Consider the following 17,503-nt stretch of genomic DNA (forward strand, 5'->3'; position numbering starts at 1 on the left):
GTGGGTCACGGGGAAGACATGTGTCCACAGGGAAAGAAAATAAAAAGTATTTGTTTTATTTTACACGCGCCTTCCATGTCCAATCTGTGCCGGGTCGGGCGCTATACAACGTCCATTCTTACAATACATATACAGTTGAAGTGGCAACTATTAAGAGAAAAAACAGTGGCTTGAAAATTTTCAATTGATCTTTCATCAGGTGATCATAAATCACATTTCTAAATGGATTTAATAGCTTAAGACAAGTTGTTTATAAAAGAAATAGCTGTAAACCAACTTCACAATCTCTTTTCACTATGAGAGGCATTCCCTTCCTAGCTTTAGCTGTGGCGGTGCTAAAACTGGAAACGAACCTTTGCTTGCCTTCAAATGATCGATTATGGGTTTTGTGAGCCTCCCTGAGATGTGTCAACTGGTCAGCATATTTACAAAATCTTACAATCATGGGCCAAGCACATAAGTAATTCTATAGGGAGGATACACCCTGTGAAAACTTTCAATTGCTATAGAAATATCACACTCACTGGAAAATACAATCAGTCACAACTTCTTCAAAAAAGTCTATGGGATTGCCAACCTCTGTATGCTCATTTATACGAATTATAGGCACATTATTTGTCCGATTCCTATCCCCCAGACTGGATTTATTACAATTTGTTTCTCTTTCATAAATGACTAATTTTCATTTCTTATATTGATTTTTACAGTTTTTCTTGTGGTGACACTGGGCAGTCTTTGTGAATGGTTTCATTTGAGTACCAACATCTGTCCCTATAAAACTATGAGTATTGTCATTTTGTGCCTGCTGACAATGTCTGTCACCTAATGCTACTTGGATAGACTCCTGCCACCCACAAAACTGAACTGGATTAAGCTGCTGTGAGAATATCATATTACGTTAACTACAACAACATAAATAATTACTAAACAAATTCCATAAATCATATGTGCTGGAGAAAGTGAAAAAACACAACAATTTTTCTGAAATAGCTTGGGCCTTTAAAAAAAAAACCTAGCTGGGTATCTAACAGTGAGGTGTAATGGATAGAGAAGTAGAGTTGCCTTGAGATGGCATTCACTGTGAAACGATGCTACATCAAAAACAGTTGTTCAACATTATTAAATATAGCATGTTTTATGCTACAAAAAAGTGTTGAATTTTCTGATCACAAAAGTCTACAAAAAAGTGGTTCAATCAAGTTTACCTTTTTAAAATCTGACATAATACTATGCAAATGTAAACGAAAAATATTGCAGTGTGGATAGTTGAATTGTGATATGTATCATATTGTGTTTAGCACTGCATAATTGTCACTGCTACCAATACACATTTTAAAAGGTAGTCAGAAAAATCCTACTCTAGTGAAAACATGCATGGGTCAAAATAGATTACTTTCCGAAAGAAACTGTGAAATATATATAATTGTTGAACAGACACAAGTGAAATTCCTGACTACACTGCAAAATTGCATTACATATAAAACAACAATAACTCATTTTTAAATGGTAAGGAAAGCACCTGAAAAGACAGTTATTAATTATTAAGAATGTATCTGATATTTAAAAAAAACATTAACAATCACAATAAACTACCACAACTGCATGGATCAATGTACTTACTTGACCTGCCCTTCAGCTGTATCTGGGTTATGTCTGTAGTGAAAATCTGTGTAAGGTGCTAAAATTTGCTGTAACAGAAAGACAAAAAAATGTTATCGTTTTGCAAAATAAGCTGGATTCAATGAGATGAATACTCATAAAACAAATATTCAAGTTGATATTGTGAAGATCAAGAATATATGAAGGCTACAAATAAAACAAAAATGAGGTTTGTTTTTACTGCATTGGTCTTGCCACAAATACAGTGGAACCTCGAGATACGATCACCTCTGTATACGAGAAATTCAAAATACGAGGAAAGTATGAGCGAAAAATTCAGATCTAAATGCGAGCATTGGCTCGCGTAACGAGCCACGAGCCAGGCTGTGGGTATAGCTCGCGGCTTAGCGAGGGGGCGTGGTAGCAGTAGCGAGCCGCAGGGCGATCTGCGGTGTCTGCGTTTCTCACCTAAGTGCACAGGAGGGAAACTGCCCACATCCATGATTGTTCCTGTGGCTGATGGGGTGCAGCTGCCATGTCCTCCCTGCATATATAGAGAAGCGCGAGCCGGTTAAGGGGGAGAAGAAGTAAAAGAAAAGAGAGAGAGAGAGAGAGAGAGAGAGAGAGAGAGAAAAGGAGAAGGCGAAGGAGAAGGAAGGCAGTCGGTGCGGGAGAGCGAGTGCAGGCTCGCGTGTAGCTGAACAGTGAGCTGAATAGGCGAGCCAAACAGCTGAAGCAGGACGGTGTAGAGAAGGTCAGCTGCATTAAGAGTGTCTCGCCTGTTGCAGAGCCCGCAGGTGAGACGCTAACAGAGAAGAAGCACCGGCGATTGTCATCTGTTTTACAAAGACTGCATCCTTTTGACGTTTTAACCTCGTGTTAAAGGATTCTTATTCTTGTGTATTTTAAACCTCCACTTCACAACTGTTTTAAGGATTATTTATTTAAAGATTTATTGAATGCTCTACTGCACTTTGGACACCTGTTTTGATTCTTTTAATAATCAGTTATATTATTTACCAGTGTTATTTATTAAAGGTAGACTACAGTATATATAATTTATCAGTGTTATTTGTTAGGAAAATTGATTTTTATGTTAATATATTTGGGGTGCGGAACGGATTAACTGGATTTCAATTATTTTTAATGGGGAAGTTTGTTCTAGATACGAGAAATTCGCTATACAAGCTCAGTGCTGGAACGAATTAAACTCTTATCTAGAGGTTCCACTGTACTGGCAATATCAGTTACAGTCATATGAAAAAGTTTGGGAACTCCTCTTAATTCTTTGGATTTTTGTTTATCATTGGCTGAACTTTCAAAGTAGCAACTTCCTTTTAATATATGACATGCCTTATGGAAACAGTAGTACTTCAGCAGTGACATTAAGTTTATTCGCATTAACAGAAATAATATGCAATATGCATCATAACAAAATTAGACAGGTGCATAAATTTGGGCACCCCAACAGAGATATTACATCAATACTTAGCCTAGCCTCTTTTTGCAAATATAACAGCCTCTAGATGCCTCCTATAGCCTTTGATGAGTGTCTGGATTCTGGATGGAGGTATTTTTGACCATTCTTCTATACAAAATTTCTCCAGCTAAATTTGATGGCTTCCGAGCATGGACAGCCTGCTTCAAATCATCCCATAGATTTTCGATGATATTCAAGTCAGGGGACTGTGACGGCCATTCCACAACATTGCACTTCTCCCTCTGCATGAATGCCTTTGTAGATTTTGAACTGTGTTTTGGGTCATTGTCTTGTTGGAATATCCAACCCCTGCGTAACTTCAACTTTGTGACTGGTGCTTAAACATTATCCTGAAGAATTTGTTGATATTGGGTTGAATTTATCCGACCCTCAACTTTAACAAGGGCCCCAATCCCTAAACTAGCCACACAGCCCAACAGCATGATGGAACCTCCACCAAATTTGACAGTAGGTAGCAGGTCTTTTTCTTGAAATGTGGTGTTCTCCTTCTGCCATGCAAAGCTCTTTTTGTTATGACCATATAACTCCAGTTTTGTCTCATCAGTCCAAAGCACTTTGTTCCAAAATGAATCTGGCTTGTCTAAATGAGCATTTGTATACAACAAGTGACTCTGTTTATGGCGTGAGTGAAGAAAGGGCTTCTTTCTCATCACCCTGCCATACACATGTTCTTTGTGAAAATTGTGCTGAATTGTAGAACGGTGTACAGATACACCATCTGCAGCAAGTTCTTGCAGGTCTTCTGAGGTGATCTGTGGGTTGTCTGTAACCATTCTCACAATCCTGCACATAAGCCGCTCCTGTATTTTTCTTGGCCTGCTAGACCTGGGTTTAACAGCAACTGTACCTGTGGCCTTCCATTTCCTGATTACATTCCTTACAGGTGAAACTGACAGTTTAAACCTCTGAGATAGCTTTTTGTAGCCTTCCCCTAAACCATGATACTGAACAATCTTTGTTTTCAGATCTTTTGAGAGTTGCTTTGAGGATCCCATGCTGTCACGCTGCAGAGGAGAGTCAAAGGGAAGCACAACTTGCAACTGATCACCTTTTACTACCTTTTCTTATGATTGTTAAATCATGTTAATCTCTGTTAAATACTGCTGCACTTTTTTGGATTTCTTCAACTCAAAAATGGAAAAAATCCACCAGCAACTTGACTCCTCTACAGTGCATCCTGAAAGTATTCACAGTGCATCACTTTTTCCACCTTTTATTATGTTACAGCCTTATTCCAAAATGGATTAAATTAACTTTTTCCCTCAGAATTCTGCACACAACACCCCATAATGACAACATGAAAAAAGTTTACTTGAGGTTTTTGCAAATTTATTAAAAATAAAAAAACTGAGAAATCACATGTACATAAGTATTCACAGCTTTTGCTCAATACTTTGTCGATGCACCTTTGGCAGCAATTACAGCCTCAAGTCTTGTTGAAGATGATGCCACAAGCTTGGCACACCTATCCTTGGCCAGTTTCGCCCATTCCTCTTTGCAGCACCTCTCAAGCTCCATCAGGTTGGATGGGAAGCATCGGTACACAGCCATTTTAAGATCTCTCCAGAGATGTTCAATCGGATTTAAGTCTGGGCTCTGGCTGGGCCACTCAAGGACATTCACAGAGTTGTCCTGAAGCCACTCCTTTGATATCTTGGCTGTGTGCTTAGGGTAGTTGTCCTGCTGAAAGATGAACCGTCGCCCCAGTCTGAGGTCAAGAGCGCTCTGGAGGAGGTTTTCATTCAGGATATCTCTGTACATTGCTGCAGTCATCTTTCCCCTTATCCTGACTAGTCTCCCAGTTCCTGCCGCTGAAAAACATCCCCACAGCATGATGCTGCCACCACCATGCTTCACTGTAGGGATGGTGCCAGGTTTCCTCCAAACGTGACGCCTGGCATTCACACCAAAGAGTTCAATCTTTGTCTCATCAGACCAGAGAATTTTCTTTCTCATGGTCTGAGAGTCCTTCAGGTGCCTTTTGGAAAACTCCAGGCGGGCTGCCATGTGCCTTTTACTAAGGAGTGGCTTTCGTTTGGCCACTCTACCATACAGGCCTGATTGGTGGATTGCTGCAGAGATGGTTGTCCTTCTGGAAGGTTCTCCTCTCTCCACAGAGGACCTCTGGAGCTCTAACAGAGTGACCATCGGGTTCTTGGTCACTTCCCTGACTAAAGCCCTTCTCCCCTGATCGCTCAGTTTAGATGGCCAGCCAGCTCTAGGAAGAGTCCTGGTGGTTTCGAACTTCTTCCACTTACGGATGATGGAGGCCACTGTGCTCATTGGGACCTTCAAAGCAGCAGACATTTTTCTGTAACCTTCCCCAGATATGTGCCTCGAGACAATCCTGTCTCGGAGGTCTACAGACAATTCCTTTGACTTCATGCTTGGTTTGTGCTCTGACATGAACTGTCAACTGTGGGACCTTATATAGATAGGTGTGTGCCTTTTCAAATCATGTCCAATCAACTGAATTTACCACAGGTGGACTCCAATGAAGCTGCAGAAATATCTCACGGATGATCAGGGGAAACAGGATGCACCTGAGCTCAATTTCGAGCTTCACGGCAAAGGCTGTGAATACTTATGTACATGTGCTTTCTCAATTTGTTTATTCTTAATGAATTTGCAAAAACCTCAAGTAAACTTTTTTTCACGTTGTCATTATGGGGTGTTGTGTGTAGAATTCTGAGGAAAAAAATGAATTTAATCCATTTTGGAATAAGGCTGTAACATAACAAAATGTGGAAAAAGTGATGCGCTGTGAATACTTTCCGGATGCACTGTATTTCTGCAGAAAATGACATACTCACCACTATCACCCATGTTCCCTTACTAACCACCCTATTCTCCAATTTCAGTTTACCAGCTGAAAATAATATCTCTGAGCTTGTAACAAAATCTAATTCTTCCACATGCCAATTAGATCCAATACCTACAAGCTTTGTTAAGCCTTGTCTGTCACATATTTCCCCCATGATAACTACTATAGTTAACTCTTCCCTTACTACAGCTATGGTCCCCCTCTCACTAAAAACAGCCTCAATTACTCCAATTCTGAAAAAAACCTGGTTTAGACCCAAATATCCTTAACAATTATCGGCCTATTTCAAATGTTCCATTTATATCCAAAATTCTTGAAAAGTTAGTTGCCTCCCAACTCCAGTCCCACCTTTCAAAAAATAACCTTTTTGAACAGTTTCAATCTGGGTTTCGCCCTAAACACAGCACAGAAACTGCCCTGGTCAAAATCACAAATGATCTTCTCCGGGCAGCTGACATGGGACTTTTATCAATTCTTGTGCTTATTGACCTCAGCTCTGCATTTGACACCATATCCCATCAGATACTTTTGAAACATCTAGCTAGTTTTGGAGTCTGTGGCTTTGTCCTTCAGTGGTTTTCTTCCTACCTCACGGATAGGAAGCAATTTGTTCAAATAAAGGGCTTTAAATCTGAGAAGGTAGTCGTTACTCTGGGAGATTCGCAGGGTTCTGTTTTGGGGCCGCTTCTTTTTCTCATTTATATATTCCCAATAGGTAATATCTTCCGGCACAATGGTATTAAGTTTCATTGCTATGCTGATGACACACAGCTATATCGATCCACTAAATCCACTTCTGTTCTCCCTCCAGATGCCCTTATGGCATTTCTCCAAGACATAAAGACATGGATGACTCACAATTTTCTCCAACTAAACAGCAATAAAACTGAGGTGCTCCTCATTGGCTCTAAATCTACACTTGCTAAGGTTAACCATTCTTATATTTTAATCAACAATATTAACACAAATATTTCTTCCCAAGTTAACAGCCTGGGCATTATTCTTGACAGTACTCACTCTTTTTCTTCCCATACACAGTAAGTACCATTTCTCGGACTGCCTTCTTCCCTTTCTGAAATATTTCTAGACTTCGCCCTGTTCTTATCCAGCATAATACTGAAGTATTGGTTAATGCCATAGTCACCTCACATATAGATTACTGTAACGCTATTCTATCTGGCATTCCACAAAAACTTATTAATCGCTTACAGCTTATTCAAAATTCTGCTGCCAGGATAATAACCTGTTCTAAATCCACTGAACATATTACACCTATTCTCTCTCAACTTCACTGGCTCCCTGTTAACTACAGAATACAATACAAAATACTGCTCTGAACATTTAAAGCTCTCCAAAACCTTGCTCCTCCCTACCTCACTGATCTCCTCCATATTTACACTCCCTCTCGCTTACTCAGATCTTCATCTGCAGCTCTACTTTCTGTACCACACATCAAACTCAGTTCTATGGTAGCTCGAGCATTCTCTCATAGTGCTCCTCAACTCTGGAATTCTCTTCCCTCTCATATTTATCAGCTTGATTCAATAGCACAGTTTAAAACTACTCTTAAAACTTATCTTTTCAGGCTGGCATATCAATTGTGAATTCTACACTGTTACTGCCTGTCATATTTGTTTGTTTACGAATTATTGCTTTGTGATTTATCATTTTCTTGTTTTTATTTTATTAATTGTGTTTAACTTTATTGTAAGGTGACCTTGAGTGATAAGAAAGGCACCTATTAAATAAAATGTATTATTATTATTATTATTATTATGATTGGACACACCTGTCTATGAAGTTCAAGGCTTAATGAGCTAATCCAACCAATTTGGAGTTGCAGTTACATGCATTCAAATCGGCAAAATTACAAGGGTACCCAAATTTTTGCACAGCCAGTTTTTCACGTTTGATTTAATTTTATACAACTAAATACTGCTTCTCTAAAAATCTTTTTGTTTTTGTTTGGAAAACACACCAGTACTCAGATGTTCCTAGGAAATGAAAGACATATCACTGTTATCTTTTTTGTTGAAAGTTGAGTAAATTATTATGCAGGCTGAGAGGGGTTCCCAAACTTTTTTATATGACGGTAAGTTTTAGCGTATTTAAAAGAAAAAAAAGTCATTAAAAACAGGAGATCATTACAATGTAAATTATCTGCACAGCTGTAGATATGAATAAAATATAGCACAGCATAGGGACCAGTACAGTTTCTTCACCTTACACTTCCAGTCCCACAACTCCTTATTATGCTAAATAGAAGCTGCTAGAAACTGTTTGATAAACCTCTACACTCAAAACTTCAGAAAAACAAATTGAACAAAGTGAAACTTTAAAAAGCAGAAGCAAGTTTCCCTAAAATTTTAGTTTTGCACAAGTGTGGGTGCAACGTAAATGTCATATTGCTACAAAATAAAGCATCTGAAATATGTTATGAGGACCCATAAAACAGGCTGGATAAGAATTTTTGGAAATAATGAAATGCTTTGTATTAATGCCATGAAAGTAGAAACAGAAATTTTTTGTGAAAAGGAGGCAGTACATTTTATTTAAATACGGTATATATAAGGTCTTAAACATATTGTTAAGGTAACAAGAAATGCAGAAATAAGAACAATTTAGAATTTGTACAGTGCATTAACAACATGTTCAGAAAAATGACTAACTGGAAAAGTTTAGTATGAATTTAGAAAAAGATATGCATATAATTGGAGTCTTTGTGTAATTACATTCTACAAATAATTTTATGTTTTTGAATAGTGTATCTTATGTACATTAAATAAATAAAATTTCTTTTTACATAAACAAGTCTTATACATTAGATATGGAATAAATAAAAGAGTATACACTAAATAATAGTAATAAATAAAACAAGTAAAGGGCAGCATGGTGGCGCAGTGGTAACGCTGCTGCCTCGCAGTAAGGAGACCTGGGTTCGCTTCCTGGGTCCTCCCTGCTTGGAGTTTGTATGTTCGCCCCGTGTCTGTGTGGGTTCCCTCCGGGTGCTCCAGTTTCCTCCCACAGCCCTAAGACATGCAGGTTAGGTGCATTGGCAATCCTAAACCCTAGTGTGTGCTTGGTGTGTGTGTGCCCTGTGGTGGGCTGGCGCCCTGCCCGGAGATTTGTTCCTGCCTTGCACTGTGTTGTCTGGGATTGGCTCCAGCAGACCCCCGTGACCCAGTGTTAGGATATAGCGGGTTGGATAATGGATGGATGAAAACAAGTAAATATGTCTAATACACAATAATAAATGTCACTTTATTCAAATATTGAACACAATTAAAAATTTAAGTCAATAACCACAAACTGCTATAACATACCTCTAATTCTACATCAGCACGCACATATTGTCGTGTCTTTGGGTGATTAAGAAGGTGCAAAATTGTTGTGATCAGAGCCTCATTTATTCTGCTGAGCTGGCAGTCAATTACATTCTTTAAAATGGTGCTCAATCCTCCCCTCAGGGCTACAACTTCTGGATTCTGAAGTGCTGAAAAAATATAAATAAGAGAAATTCATTACACTTCTACTACTAAAAAATTACAAAGTGTCCACAAAAGGTACTGAACAAAAGTGATATTTTTATAACATGGTTTTACAATCTGCCAGAAGTCTAATATAGAAAGCTTATTGTGTTCTTATATGTGTGTGTGAGAGAGTTTGTCTGGTATCAAATCCACACTGTTGAACCTGCCTCCACCAAATCCTACATAGATTCAAGATTTGTATAGGGGAATATACCCTATACACCACAGGCCATGTTTCATTCCAAAATTTAGTAGGTGTCCCCATGCCAGGCAGAGCCAGGGACCCTGCATGAAACAATAATTGGAAAAAATAATTCTTATATTGACACCTGTCATGCATGTCAAGTTTTACCAGTAATTTACTGATACGTTCCTAGAATTAGTGAATGTGCAAAAAAAGAAAGGTAAGGAATCTCCGGAAAATAAACCCTGTAATGTTATAGCTTATGACCTAGTATAATTCCCTGGAATTTCATCGGTCTGATACTGATTAAACTAAGCCAATTTTAAGAGATTGGATAATAATAAATGACAGTCTTACTTAATTTGAGATACTTTTTTCTTAAATTATTTGATTAAATAGAAAAATATTTAAATATAAAGAGTTATTTTTTCCAAGTAGAGTCAAGAATGGATATACCCATTTATTACCGGATGCTGCCTACTTCACAGATAGTATTTGGCACCAACAAAGGTATTGGTAGCATCCCATGGTTTAGAAACAGAAGTGAAGTGACCATGTCATAAACACCATCAACCCAGGAAACTAATGGGTCATCCAGGTATATATGAATTTATTAACTTCCAATAAATCCCAGTCAATTCCCAGAATTACTAAAACAAGAATTTCTTCTTTGTACTTGTGAAAGGATCTTTTGAGATTAAAACTCATAATAAAGAGCTTTGGGGTAAATTATTTATTAAGATTATGTCTGAGCAAATTTACAAAAAAAACTTCAATATTTTCATACAGGAGGGCTGGGAGTAGGGCTGAGGACAGTACTGGTCACATTTTAGAAATTCAATATTTTATGACACTGAGTATTACTAGAATAATATTAATAGAAAAAGGAAACCCACAGTAAGTAGCCAAAAGTTATCAAAACAAATAATGCCAATGTATTTCCTGTGTGGAAAAGCAATTTACCCCATCCCAACAAAAACTGGTTGCACCACCTTTAGTTAAAAAAACCTGCAACTAAATGCTTTTACATTTCTCCAACAGCCACCCATACATTTGAAAAAGAACTACTGGACATTAATACATGGCAAAATTAAATTCATTAACAGAGTAATACTGTAAATGTTTTAGTTTGAAAAGCTTGCTTCTGGTAGTTCCCCGGCATTTCCTTGGAGTTAAGATCTAGATTTTGACATTTTGTAGACACATACTTGCTTTTAATATTGTATTAATTTTATGAGTTGCTCACAGGGAATTAGACACAGCAATCACTACTTCCATACATTTGTATACCATATCAAATAAAAAAAAAAATCATACAAATAACATCACTCAATCCCTACCAGATCTGTAGAGTTATAAAAACAAAAGGCATCAAAAACAATAACAGAAGTCCACCTTGTTTATTTTAATAAAACATTAATGAATTCTTGCCAAATTCTAAGAATGTGATCTTTTATCAACTTAAAAAAAGACGTAATTTTCCCACTGAGTGAAAGAACATGCGTTACAAATTCTTCTCATTCAGCAAGATAAGACAATAAGCAAGCAGTGGGGTTAAAGATATTACATGACTTTACAGAAGCAATCAAACAGTTACGTTATTTATATGTCTGAAATTTACCAATATATTGTGAAAACTTAATCTTTTGATTTAGCAAAAGCAGATTATTCCATCAAATCAAATCTAGCTCACATGCTGACTAAAATAATCTAAGAGAGACCTCTCAAACACTCAGCTTTAATATAAAAATTCTTGTTACAATTAATGTCAGAGCATATAGTTAAACCATCATAAAAAGAATGAATAATCTTGTCTTAAAAAGCAACCTCCTTTGCTTTATGTACATATCTATTAAGAAACATTAATAAATCATTTTCTTTTAACACTGTAAATAATATTTCTTACCTAATTCGCAGATAATAGCAATACATGCTCGGACCATGCGATCCCTCTCTTGTAAACCATCATTTCCTAATGCAATTAAGGAGTTGGTAATGGAGCTTGGGAAAAGTGCAGCATTCACAGTGATCATCTGAAGTTAGAAAAATAAAGTATTGAACTTAATATTCAAAATCAAACCACTAAAACAGCTTGCTGATATACATTCAAACAAGTAGTTATAGAGTGCCCAGATAGACAGAAAAATGTTTAACATTTATTTCAAAGAATTAAGTATCATTAAGCTTTGAAAATCATTAGTATTGAGATGAACTAACTATAGCCAATAATACAGTTTATGATAGAATAACAGAGAATGGTCATGATAACCCAAGAAAGTTGTTTTCTGTGGTTAATATGTTTCTTCAAAGTAGTAATGCACTGAAATGAAAGTTCTTGGAAGTTCTTGGCCGAGGCTAAGGGCAAATTTCTGAAAACACTGGGCCTAATACCAAGTATCTTTCTTTTCTTCTATTATTTCTTTGCACTTTTGTTTTTGTACCATTGCATACACACTGAATTAAATCAATATCACTTCTGATCTATACTTTCAATGAAACTTAAACTATATAAAACTGCAACTTGATGAAAAGTAATTTTATTACTGCAGTCAGTCTTTTCAAAAAGACATTTGAAAGAAAAAATTGAACTGAAAATGGATGGATGTATAGATAGATTTAACAAAATATGAGTAGTTACCCTGTTATTTATTCACTATAAAATAGGAGGTGCTGTTTGAAAGTGTTATCGATAACCTGTGCAGGGTAGCAACAGTGTCATTGATTTGGCCAAAAATGACTTTTTCATTCATGAACGTGTCATTTTTTTATATTTATGGCAGAATATTTTTGGTGGCCAAAACTGCGGTGCATCCTTACTTTAACCCACACCTTGCTCTCTTTCTCTGCTGCAGTCATAGCATAAATTCCTTCAGTTTTTCTGTTACAAAATTAAAAACCTAAAAATTCCAAATGACAGACCACCATTCTTGTATATTCCTCCATCTTCCCTCTCCATCCAGCTCCTTTAACAAATTTTTGCTACTTTTATCTTAATCCGCTTATGACCTCCTCTTTACTAGTTCTTTAAATGCCTTGATATTTCTGTACAAATTTTGCTCTCCACCAAGACTCTCCAGAGAAGTGTAAAAACAGAAACTTGATTGATTTTCATAATTAACATTTTTGCTTTGTATATATTTTTTTAGTGTTTAATGACAACAGACTTTGACAGTACTACACAAAGCATGTCTTCATCTTGAAACTATTGAGTATGACATACTGTAGGAAACTGCACAAGGTGTACTTCGACAGCACTGGTGCATGCATATGCAAGCACTAATCATTTTTAGTGAAACCACACAAACAGAGTGTAAGCTCAAAACAAAAGTGTTCTAGGAAACCACGCCCAGTTTGATAATGAAATGATGTCAGGGAACGTCAAACCCCTGTCACAGTTGTACAGTGATACACCACATTAGGGTGGTCAATTAAATGGACACTCCTGCTTAAGTCAACCTTGCTTCAACTCCTCTTCTACACATAGGTTGTAATATCTATATATATATAAAATCCCTATGTGCGTCCAGGTGTCCGTGTGTGGGTGTCTTCTGGTGAAGTGCGCATGCGCGGGGCACGGTGCTATGTGCGATATTACTGTCAGAGAAAGTTAGAGGCGTTTTACGGAAATACAAACCAGTATTACTGCGAGAGGAAATTAAAGGTACACAATACAGTGACGCATATTACAGCAACATACAAGCCAGTATTACTGTCAGAGGAGATTAAAGGCATATTACCGACGCGCACGCCTGTATTACCGCCAGAGAAAATTAAAGGTATATTACAGACGTACAAGCCAGCGGACGTACAAGACGGTATCCTTCAAAAAGGGCGCGCACCGGCATCCTTCAATAAGGGCGCGCACAAAAAGGCGAGCCTCAAAAGGACGACCTCAATTGGGCGCAGCAAATAAAGGCGCGTGTAAATAAAGATCTGCACCTGTTGCTCTTCACATATTCCAGAGCCATTTGAACTAAATTATCTACGCGCCCTTATTGAATAGAGCCGTACAAGACAGTATTACTGTCACAGAAAATTAAAGACACAATACACAGCGGCAGCCCACGAAGAACGGTCAGCTCAGCAAGTAAACATCAACAAAAGAAAGGCTGAAAGAAAGAAAAATACAACCAACAAAAAGAATGAGGTCAAAGTCCCTTGCCAATTAATATAGACTCTTCCTACTAATGTTTATGCACTATACTGTTCTAGCGCCCGTTATTGTAACGGGCTAAATGACTAGTTAATTCATAATTCCTTAAGTGTTTCTGTTAATACAATAAATGATTCTGCTCTCCCCACTACATACTGTAGGTTTGAGGCTACACAATGGTTGAAATTAAGTGGATGGCTTTTTTTTTTTTTTTTTTTTGAGGAGTATGTGGAAGGACTTCCATGTCACAACCTTTTTATGCATTGTACTTGGAATTTCTGGTTACTTAATCTCCTTAGCATTAAACCCGCGCACTATTTGGTCTGTAAAAAAAGTGGTAAAAACGTTTGACCCAAGTGTCATTTGGGACAGGGTATAGACGTGTCTCTCGTAACACCCGAGGTTTTTACTCTGGCTGTAAAAGTGCCAACAGCGTTAGTGCCTACCGTTACTCAGGCAACGGTATAGGCATGTCTTGCATGCAATGGTGTAGATGCATCTTCTCCTAGCCTCATAATGGCGTCTTGCAAGAAACACTTCTCACCGGCAGTGATGATGAAGTGAATCTGTCTTCAGTGATTCCAAAGTGATTCTGGGAATCCAAACGTGACACTTGCATCACTCGCATATGTGCATATTATTACTATTATTATTATTATTAGTGTTAGTATATTTTCTAAAATTTCTGACTTTTAGTGCTTTGCACGTTTTACAGTAGAAAGATGAGATTTAAAAAAATAATGTAATTTTTCAAGCCAAAAAAATGCAATGCTTTTTACATGTTTTTTTGAGAAAAAATGTAACACTAAGGAGTTTCAAAAGAAAAAGAGTTTTGATAGTATAGATATATACAGTTAAACAGTCAATAATCTAAAACATGAAAGAATGTAGTTTTATTGTTGACTTTTCCAACTATTTTATGTTTGTATCCTGGATCGTTATATAATATCCGCCATATTTATTATATGCAAGGCTTTTCTTGCAGATATGTATGGACAAGTGCCAATCAATTGCTGGGCCCACTCATGCATACACCCACTGTTATACTCATAAATGACACTTCTGTATCATGAAACAACCTAAACTGCATGTACTGTAAATGTCAGAAGAAACATACCTAGAAAAACACCTATAAAGACATGGGCAAAACATGCAAATTGAACACAGATAAAAATCTAGCACTAAATATACACTCACAGCACAGGAGCTAGAAGGTAACAGTGCTAACAACTGAGCTACCATGTTACCACTAATTGAGCAAATACATGTATTTTGGAGGGAGGAAACAGAAACAGCCATAGAAAGTGTAAGCAAACAGAGTGAACATGAAAATTTCTTATAAACAGTGAAGGAGACAAGCATTGAACTTAGATCTTTGAAGATGTAAGGCAGCATCAATAACAGCAGAGCTGTTTCAGCACACAAACTGAAATGGTTATGGTGTATAAAAAATAATTTTTGCAATAAGACCATACCTAACAAAGAGCATGGGGGTTTTAGAGGGAAACTGCCTGTCTTAAAATAAACTTGACTAACAGGCTAAATTGAAAACTAAGGCTTTGTTGTTTCAAATGCATGTATTTTTCTTACTTACTGTGTTTGAAAAAAACATTTAAAATTGTGAAGTGAATATGATTTTAAGATGAACTAATAATAAATCTTTTACTTTGTTTCACTAATATCCTTTTTGTAATATCCCAAAATTGTGTTTAAAAATGCATTTTAAAACTTGCTGAATCAAACTACAACCTACAGGTGCTTAAACAGGGCACCAATCGACCACAAGAAAAATGAATGCAAATACACTTACAACTATTCAAACTAGGCCAATTTATAGTTGTCAATCAATACAATCAGCATATCTTTTGGATATCTGTAGTAAACTAAATAGCAAACGTGTAAGGTGTTGTAGTATAGAGAACACAACTGAAATGAGCATATCTTTACTTGATACTGCTGTGTGTTACATAAATAATCACATAAAATATATGTTCCTATCAAGCGTATTTTTGCTGTACAGTCAATGTGATGTATAATTTATACAAGCATTGAATAAGAACTGTTATTCCACAAATGTTTGGAATTTAAATGTTTTTTTTTCTTTTTGACAACCACTTGTGGGTTGTTGTTTACAATTAAAGAGGACCCCTGTCTCATTGGACTTCCGTTGACTTTTTTTGAGCGGTTGCTGTTTGGTTTGACCAGGCAGTAATGTCACGGTTCTCAGAAACCTTTACCACAAACTGTTTTTTTTGGTTTCCTTCTGTAAAGAAATCCACCACCACCCCCCAGTTTTGCACTTCTGCAAATATAATTATATTACAATTTGTTAAAGAAAACTTCAGAGCCATGTTTTCTCAACTAACTTTTTCAGTTTTAGAAGATGAAAATATGTTACTTGTCATTAAATTATGTAGCCAAGTAATGTCTTCCAACCAAACCCACTTACTCAATTTTTTTTTGGTTATAGTCTATTGCTGCACCTTTAAGTGCAAGGCAGGAAAAAGTCCATCACAGACAAAGGTGTACTACAAGACATTTTGAAACATGATGCATATCTTGAATTTTTTGAGCGGTCTTATAATGTTTTAATGTCTTTTTTATTCTGGTAAATTTCATTCAATAGCAGGAAGAATGAATTGTTTTAAAAGTAGCAAATATTCTACCATCTTTTGGTTGTGCAATGAACCAGGAAAACAAAGTTTTATTTTTCCTTATATATAATATTATATATATATATATATATATATATATACATACATACACACACACACACACACACATACATATTCTATACAGTATATATATATATATATATATATATATATATATATATATATATATATATATACACACACAGGGTAGGATTCAAAAGTAATGAGCCTCATTTTGTTCTGACGCGAACGTACCTCGCCGCGCCCCACTTGCCAGCGACGGTGGGTGTTGGCTTCACAACTCAACGGAGCTCCTACCGCTCCGAGCTTTCAGAGCGGTAGGATCGGCCTTGACGGGAACCCCTGTGCTGTAGTGCGTTACACGGCGGAATGGAAAGTTCGTTACAGCAATGGTACGCATTGAAGACGAAGACCATGCTCATTGAAAAGAAGCGTCGTGCGCAAGCGAAGGGACATCAAGGACAGCTGGAAGCTTCACCACGATAACGCGCCCAGCCACACCGCCTTCATCGTGAGCGCCTACCTAGCCCGGGTGAACGCTCCGGTCGTCCCCCAGCCTCCCTACAGTCCGGACGTGTCGCCTTCTCACTTCTTCTTGTTTCCACGCTTAAAATCAGCGCTGAAAGGAAAAAGCTTCGACTCGATTGAGGACATCCAAGCAAATGTCAAGGCAGCCCTTGCAGCCATCCTGGAGCAGGCCTACGTGGATACCTTCGAGTCATGGAAAAGCCGCTTACAAAAGTGTATTGATGCAGGAGGTGCCTATTTTGAAGACTATTAATTAGTTGCTCAATAAATTTGTCTTTTTGAACAAAGGCTCATTACTTTTGAATCCTACCCTGTATATATAGTCAAATTAAAAAGTATGTGAACCCCTAGGAATTATCTATATTTATGTCTAATTCCCATATAAAACATGATCGTAATTTCATGTCAGTCACTATAATGAACAAACAGAGTCTCCTATAACTAAAGATACACAGATTTTCAGAGAATTTTTGACCATATTGAAAAAATCATTCAAACTGTGAAACTGA

At 37.1% G+C, this 17,503-nt stretch overlaps 1 protein-coding gene across 1 annotated transcript in view; it reads right to left on the minus strand.

Moving 5' to 3' along the window:
* LOC114652861 (rapamycin-insensitive companion of mTOR-like) overlaps positions 1 to 17,503 on the minus strand; it is a 164,283-nt gene that overhangs the window by 66,762 nt on the left and 80,018 nt on the right. The window contains exons 7-9 of the mRNA XM_051927674.1: positions 11,545 to 11,671; positions 9,248 to 9,417; positions 1,621 to 1,688 (exon numbers count right to left, since the gene is read on the minus strand). Of these exons, the coding sequence (XP_051783634.1) occupies positions 1,621 to 1,688; positions 9,248 to 9,417; positions 11,545 to 11,671 (365 nt within the window). The remainder of the gene's footprint in view (positions 1 to 1,620; positions 1,689 to 9,247; positions 9,418 to 11,544; positions 11,672 to 17,503) is intronic.

The sequence above is a fragment of the Erpetoichthys calabaricus genome, chromosome 5, assembly GCF_900747795.2.
Source record: "Erpetoichthys calabaricus chromosome 5, fErpCal1.3, whole genome shotgun sequence".
Lineage (NCBI taxonomy): Eukaryota > Metazoa > Chordata > Cladistia > Polypteriformes > Polypteridae > Erpetoichthys > Erpetoichthys calabaricus.